The sequence below is a fragment of the Oreochromis aureus genome, linkage group 14 (assembly GCF_013358895.1).
Source record: "Oreochromis aureus strain Israel breed Guangdong linkage group 14, ZZ_aureus, whole genome shotgun sequence".
NCBI classification, from domain to species: Eukaryota; Metazoa; Chordata; class Actinopteri; order Cichliformes; family Cichlidae; genus Oreochromis; species Oreochromis aureus.
The window spans coordinates 886,465-894,860 of record NC_052955.1 but is presented as its reverse complement, the minus strand read 5'-3'; the positions used below and the strand labels follow the sequence as shown (position 1 = coordinate 894,860).

General features: G+C 42.4%; 1 protein-coding gene across 1 annotated transcript; it reads left to right on the top strand.

Moving 5' to 3' along the window:
* The first annotated feature begins 239 nt into the window (after positions 1-239).
* On the top strand, positions 240-1,166 carry LOC116335334 (olfactory receptor 49-like). The gene has a single exon (XM_031758993.2). It carries the CDS (start codon positions 240-242, stop codon positions 1,164-1,166), a length of 927 nt encoding a protein of 308 aa, XP_031614853.2.
* The last annotated feature ends 7,230 nt before the right edge of the window (positions 1,167-8,396 follow it).

The following is an 8,396-nucleotide window of genomic DNA, read 5'->3' as shown; positions in this document are numbered from 1 at the left end:
AACCCAGGCTTAATAATATTGTTTTGATTGGACTTGTCCATGATATATTACTAATGATTTGTCACCAAGTGATCATTAATAATTAATTTCATGGTGGAGTCAGCTCAGTCCACCCCTGACATGAAAAGTTAAAAGAAGCAGAATGGGTGTGTCTGCTCAGCCGGGTGGGATCAGTGTTGCTCGTCCATTGTCAGGAAGAGTCGTATGCTGACTGTAATGAAGTGATGCAGAGGATCGTGATGAACAGCACACGGGTTTCAGACTTCACACTTGGAGCATACTTTGACACAGGTGTTTATAAATCCCTGTATTTCCTCATTGTTCTCACCGTTTATATTGTGATTCTTTGTGCCAACGTCCTGCTGATTGTGGTTATCTGTGTAAACAGAAGCTTACATGAACCTATGTACATGTTTCTGTGCAGCCTGTTTGTGAATGAGCTGTATGGTAGTACAGGGCTGTTTCCGTTCCTCCTGCTTCAGATCCTCTCTGATGTTCACACTGTTTCTGCTCCTCTGTGCTTCCTGCAGATCTTCTGTGTGTACACATATGCCAGTGTTGAATTTTTCAACCTGGCTGTCATGTCCTTTGACAGATACCTTGCCATCTGTTGTCCTCTACAATATCGCACACGTATGACGGATAACAAAGTTGCCATGCTCACTGCTCTAGCGTGGTTCTATTCTTTTCTTGTAAATGCTTCCATACTGTCCTCTCTGACTGTCTCTCTGCAGCTTTGCAGGGGCATCATTAACAAACTGTACTGTGACAATTATTACATTATCAAACTGGCCTGCTCTGACACTACAATCAGTAGTGACTTTGGACGTGTTCACATGTTCACAGTAATCTTTGGTCTCATCCTTTTAATCCTGTACTCCTACATGAGGATCTTTAAAGTCTGCTTTTATGGATCCAAACAGACGCGACAGAAAGCCATCAGCACCTGCACGCCTCACCTTGCTTCTCTGTTCAACTTTTCATGCGGTGCTTTTTTTGGGATAGTTCAGAGCAGCTTGAACATGAATACTTTACCAACCATGTTTCGTATTTTTTTGTCACTATACTATCTTACATGCCAACCACTCGTTAACCCTTTACTGTATGGACTCAAAATGTCTCAAATACGCATGTTATATAAAAGTTTGCTCTTCTGGAAGAAATGAAAGATGAGTCCAAGAATCAGCTTCAGACTACAGCTTTTCAAACACAGCACTAAAATGTTGCCCAAATCTAATTTGATTATGATTTTTCTGAATGCACCTCTGAGTATGTTTAAGCACTTCTGTTTGATTGTTTACCTTTACAGTTTTTCTTCGTACAGAAGTCTTCATACAGTCTGTGAATACATGCAGCATGTCTTTATACAGAGCACATGGTTTGCTCCACTGTGACAGACAGATTAAATATAGCTCTCATTTCATTGCCAGAAAGGCCTTTGCTATATGTGTCTACTGATGTCATTAAATCTGGTTAGCTTTCTTGGCAGTTTCTTTGTATTTGATCCACAAAATGTGTCCAAATAGTACATACATTTGTTTGACAGTTGTTCTGATGGATGCAAACTATTCCTGGTAAAGTGATTCCATCTCCATGAAAACTTTATCCACAAATATATATATCAAACAAAAGCTACTAAAATACAACAGGAATTCATCAAATGAGAGTACACCTAACACAGGAATAGAGGCTTAACAGCACAGGGAACACAGGAGGGCAGGAAAACGGGAACTTTTCTCAATATAAATAATTAGCTAGATAAACAAATTACAAAAGGACAAGGAAATAAAACAGAATAAAATTATGAACATAAGTCAAAATGACCTGAACAAAGAACAAACTAAGCAGTTTTATTTGTATACTGCCAAATCATGACATTCACACTATATTGTAAAGACCCCGATAATCAAACAACTCCCTTTGAGCAAAACCTTGGTGACAGCTGGAAGGAAAAACTCCCTTTTAGCAGGAAGAAATATCTGGCAGAACCAGGATCAGCTTTAGCAAAAAGAAAAGTTTGAAGTCTAATCTTAAAAGTAGAGATAGTGTCTGTCTCCTGAATCCAAACTGGAAGCTGGTTCCACAGAAGAGGGGCCTGAAAACTGAAGGCTCTGCCTCCCATTCTACTTTTAAATACTCTAGGAACAACAAGTAGGCCTGCAGAGCGAGAGCGAAGTGCTCTAATAGGGTGATATGGTACTACAAGGTCATTAAGATAAGATGGGGCCTGATTATTTAAGACCTTGTATATGAAGAGCAGGATTTTGAGACAGGATATTTCTAATTTTAGAGATCTTGCACAAATGGAAGAAAGCAGCCCTACATATTTGTTTAACATGTGCATTGAAGGACATATCTTGGTCAAAAATGACTCCAAGTCAGTACAGTACAGTGGGTACGGAAAGTATTCAGACCCCCTTAATTTTTTTCATTTTTTGTTATATTGCAGCCATTTGCTAAAATCATCTAAGTTTATTTTTCTTTCCTCATTAATGTACACACAGCACCCCGTATTAGCAGAAAAACACAGAAATGTTGACATTTGTGTAGATTTATTGAAAAAGAAAAACTGAAATATCACCTGGTCCTAAGTGTTCAGACCCTTTGCTCAGTATTTAGTAGAAGCACCCTTTTGAAATAATACAGCCTTGAGTCTTTTGGGGAAAGAGGCACGTCAAAGTTTTTCCCACCTAGATTTGGGGATCCTCTGCCAATCCTCCTTCCAGATCATCTCCAGTTCTCTCAGGTTGGATGGTAAACATTGGTGGACAGCCATTTTAGGTCTCTCCAGAGAAGCTGAATTGGGTTTAAGTCAGGGCTCTGGTTGGGGTATTCAAGAAGAGTCACTGAGTTGTTGTGAAGCCACTCCTTCGTTATTTTAGCCGTGGGTCATTGTCTTGTTGGAAGGTAAGTGTAGTGCCCAGTCTGAGGTCCTGAGCACTTTGGAGAAGGTTTTCGTCCAGGATCTCCCTGTACTTGGCCTATTCATCTTTCCCTCGATTGCAACCAGTCATCCTCTCCATGCAGCTGATGATCTAATGATCAGAAGAAATGGACAGCACCTGAGCTAAATATTAGAGTGTTACAGCAAAGGGTCTGAATACTTAGGACTAGGTGATATTTCAGTTTTTCTTTTTTAATAAATCTGCACAAATGTCAACAATTCTGTGTTTTTCTGCCAATATTGTCACGGACCCGGCTCTGGAGGACTCGGGGGTCCATGAGCAGTTTTGACTGTTGGTATTATAATAATAATAATAATTATTATTATTATTATTATTATTATTATTATTATTATTATTATTATTATTAGGGGATGTGTCTTTCTGCACTTTCTGCACTATGCTGTGTTATTCTGTGTTCCACTTATTATATGTATAGGCTGGATGTGGGTGTGTACATGTGTGTCTGCGGGTGTGGCTGGAGGATGGAGAACGGCCACATGCAGGCCTGATGGGTGTGGCCCTGCAGGTGGACTGGCCACACCTGAAGTTCCTGCCACACACCTGTTTGTGATCAGGGCTCGTTGGGGAGCTACTTGGAGAGTGTTGGAGCTCCCACCGGTAGCGGGATCATTGCGTTGTCATCCCAAGTTAGTGTGTGTGAGTGTAAGTCAGTTCGTGTATGCCGCGGGGTCAGTGTTGACGGCTGTTTCTGTGGTTTTCCTGCAGGAGGAAAAGTGGACCAGAAAGGCAGCACGCACGGGGTGTCTTGAACACGACAGCGGGGAGCACGAGCACAGGCGTCGGAGGGGAGCACACACACGGGAGTCAAGGGAGCGACGGGGAGTTATTGTGTTTACAACCTTCACTGTAAATAAAGTGCACTGTTTGCATCGCAGAACCATGCGTTTTGGGTCCTCATTCCCCCATATCCCCACGGTCTGCCAGCCAGACCGTGACAAATATGGGGTGCTGTGTGTACATTAATGAGGAAAAAAATTAACTTAGATGATTTTAGAAAATGGCTGCAATATAACAAAGACTGAAAAATTTAAGGGGGTCTGAATACTTTCTGTACCCACTGTGATGTTATCCAGATTAAGGATATAGTTAGACACCATGTTTCTAAGATTCTTAGAGCTGGGTACAATAACCTCAGTTTTCTCTTAATTTAGAAGCAGAAAATTGAGCTCATTCTGGTCTTTATGGCTACGTTCACACTGCAGGCGAAAGCGCATCAAATCCGATTTTTTTGACCCTATGCGACCCATATCCGATCATGGTATGACAGTGTGAACGGCACAAATCCGATATTTTCAAATAGAATAGAATTCAACTTTATTGTCATTTCACATGTCACAGGTACAGGGTAACGAAATGCAGTTTGCATCCATCCAGAAGTGCTATAGCCGTGATATAGATATATTACAATATATATTAGCAATAATATAGATATGTAAGTATATTACAGAAATAGGTCTATTATGGTATGTTATAATGTACACGGTATGAAGTATGTTATGAATATGCTATAACTATAAGAATGTACAGGCTATGAACAGGATATAAATATGAAATAAAAAACTATACAGAAATATGAGATATACAGTTATACAGAAATGTGAACTATGCAAGTTATAAACAGTTGTAGGATTAAAAATTATTGTATGTACAGAATGATTATTTACACAGAACTATACAGTAGTGCAGTTAAGATAAGTGAGATATGTGGATAATTTCTACAGAGGTTATATAAAGTGCTGGTGGTTGTGAGTGGTGGTTCAGTCCATGTTATTATTGTGTGTTTGAGGGTACAGTTGTCCATTGTGTGTGTGTGTAGGTGGTTGTGGGTGTGTGTATGTTCAGTCCATGAGTTTAACGTGGGTCAGATGTCAGGAGGCAGAGTTCAGGAGTCTGACAGCTGTGGGGAAGAAGCTGTTCCGGTACCTGGTGGTCTTAGTCCGGAGGCTCCTGTAGCGCCTCCCAGAGGGCAGGAGGGTGAAGAGTCCATGTGATGGGTGACTGGGGTCTCTGATGATTTTCCCAGCCCTTTTCAGACACCGCTTCCTGTAGATGTCCTTTATGGCAGGAAGTGGTGCTCCGGCGATGCGCTGGGCAGTTTTCACGACCCTCTGCAACGCCTTCCGGTCCGAGGCAGAGCAGTTCCCGTACCAGACTGTTATACAGTTGGTCAGGATGCTCTCGATGGTGCAGCGGTAGAAGTTCACCAGGATGTCTGAGGACAGGTGGTTCTTCCTCAGAGTCCTCAAGAAGAAGAGGCGCTGGTGAGCCTTCTTGACCAGCTTGGAGCAGTTGGTCGTCCAGGTGAGATCCTCGGAGATGTGGACACCCAGGAACTTGAAGCTGCTCACACGCTCCACAGCCGTCCCTTTAATGTGGATGGGTGGATGTGGGTCAGCATTCCTCCTGTAGTCCACAATGAGCTCCTTGGTCTTCTCAGTGTTAAGCAGCAGGTTGTTTCTGTTGCACCACTCAGCCAGATGATCCACCTCCTCCCTGTAGGCGGTCTCATCGTTGTTGCTGATGAGGCCAATCACCGTGGTGTCATCTGCAAACTTAATGATGGTGTTGGAACCATCAGCAGGTCTGCAGTCGTGGGTGAAGAGGGAGTAGAGGAAAAGGCTCATCACACAGCCTTGTGGTACACCGGTGTTCATTGTGATTGTTGATGAGCAGTGGTTATTCAGTCGGACATGTTGGGGGCGGTTGGTCAGGAAGTCCAGTAACCATTTGCAGATGAGGGAACTGATGCCCAGGTCTGTCAGTTTCCTGATGAGTTGTGAGGGGTGGATTGTATTGAATGCTGAACTGAAGTCTATAAACAGCATTCTGGCATAGGTGTTGTTGTTGTCCAGGTGTGAGAGGACAGAGTGCAGTGCGATGAAGACTGCATCCTCTGTGCTCCTGTTCTGATGGTATGCGAATTGGTGGGGGTCCAGGGTGGGGGGGAGACAGGATTTGAAGTGTGCTAGGACCAGCTGCTCTAAGCACTTAGTGATGATGGGGGTGAGTGCTACTGGGCGGTAGTCATTGAGGCTAGATGGGTTGGAGTTTTTGGGTATCGGGACGATGGAGGTGGATTTGAAGCAGGCCGGTACCACAGCGTGGGCCAAGGACAGGTTGAATATGTCTGTGAGCACTCCTGCAAGCTCCCCCAGAACACGCTCTGAGAACACGCCCGGGGATGCCATCAGGACCTGCAGCCTTGTGGACATTGATCCTGCTCAGCACCGCTCCTACATCGGTGGGGGAGAGAGTCAGAGGTTGGTGGTCTGATGTCGTGTCTGTCTTGGTTGTGGTTGTGGGGTTCCCTTGCTCAAAACAAGCCGCATGTTCTCCTTAAATTGCTGGCTGTCTGAGTGGTGTCCCAGAAACGATGTGGGCTTCATAGATAATTGGCAAACCTTCTGGAGGAAACCTGGTCTTGTTAGGAGAGGCGGCATCCATCCCACTTTGGATGGAGCAGCTCTCATTTCTAGAAATATGGACAAATTTATTAAACCCCCAAAATATGACTATCCAGAGTTGGGACCAGGAAGCAGAGTTGCAGTCTTACACGCCTCTCTGCAGCTTCTCTCCTCCTGCTACCCCCAAAAACCCATCTCCATTGAGACTGTGTCAGCTCCCAAACAGACAAAAAACAAACCAAAAACCAGCAATAAACAACTTAAACATAAAAATCACAAAGAAAGAACAATACAGTATCCACATCTGAACCAAAGAGTAAAACAGTGAAATGTGGATTATTAAATATTAGGTCTCTCTCCTCCAAGTCTCTGTTAGTACATGACTTAATAATTGATCAACAAATCGATTTACTCTGCCTTACAGAAACCTGGTTGCAGCAGGATGAGTATGTTAGTTTAAATGAATCAACACCCCGAGTCATTCTAACTACCAGAAATCTCGAAGCACAGGCCGAGGGGGCGGTGTGGCAGCAATTTTTCACACCAGCCTATTAATTAACCAAAGACCAAGACAGACTTTTAATTCATTTGAAAGCCTGATGCTTTCAACTTTTTATCTGATTTAGTGCTCAGCTCAGATAAAATAATTATTGTGGGTGATTTTAATATCCATGTAGATGCTAAAAATGACAGCCTCAACATGGCATTTAATCTGTTATTAGACTCAATTGGCTTCTCTCAAAATGTAAAAGAACCCACCCACCACTTTAATCACACTCTAGATCTTGTTTTAACATATGGCATAGAAACTGAACATTTAACAGTGTTTCCTGAAAACCCTCTGCTGTCTGATCATTTCCTGATAACATTTACATTTACAATAATTGATTACACAGCAGTGGAGAGTAGACTTTATCACAGTAGATGTCTTTCTGAAAGCACTGTAACTAAGTTTAAGAATATAATCCACCCACTGTTATCATCTTCAATGCCCTGTACCAACATAGAGCAGAGCAGCTATCTGAACGCTACTCCAACAGAGGTCGATTATCTTGTTAATAATTTTACCTCCTCACTACGCACGACTCTGGATACTGTAGCTCCTGTGAAAACTAAGGCCTCAAATCCAAAGTCCCTGACTCCGTGGTATAATTCTCAAACACGTAGCCTAAAGCAGATAACTCGTAAGCTGGAGAGGAAATGGCGTGTCACAAATTTAGAGGATCATCATTTAGCCTGGAGAAATAGTTTGCTGCTTTATAAGAAAGCCCTCCATAAAGCCAGAACATCTTACTATTCGTCACTGATTGAAGAAAATAAGAACGACCCCAGGTTTCTCTTCAGCACTGTAGCCAGGCTGACAAAAGTCAGAGCTCTACTGAGCCAACCATCCCTTTAACGTTAACTAGTAATGACTTCATGAACTTCTTCACAAATAAAATTTTTATCATTAGAGAAAAATTACCAATAATCATCCCACAGATGTAATATTATCTACAGCTACTCTTAGTACCATCAATGTTAAGTTAGACTCTTTTTCTCCAATTGATCTTTCTGAGTTAACTTCAATAATTAATTCCTCCAAACCATCAACGTGTCTTTTAGACCCCATTCCTACAAAACTGCTCAAAGAAGTCCTGCCATTAATTAATGCTTCAATCTTAAATATGATCAACCTATCTCTAATAATCGGCTATGTACCACAGGCCTTCAAGGTGGCTGTAGTTAAACCTTTACTTAAAAGCCATCTCTAGCCCCAGCTGTCTTAGCTAATTATAGGCCAATCTCCAACCTTCCTTTCATATCAAAAATCCTTGAAAGAGTAGTTGTCAAACAGCTAACTGATCATCTGCAGAGGAATGGCTTATTTGAAGCGTTTCAGTCAGGTTTCAGAGCTCAGCACAGCACAGAAACAGCTTTAGTGAAGGTTACAAATGATCTTCTTATGGCCTCTGACAGTGGACTCATCTCTGTGCTTGTCCTGCTAGACCTCAGTGCTGCGTTTGATACTGTTGACCATAATATC

What these genes read in the sequence shown, in the direction of transcription:
- LOC116335334 (XM_031758993.2), top strand. Translation starts at nt 240, where the DNA reads ATGAACAGCACACGGGTTTCAGACTTCACACTTGGAGCATACTTTGAC.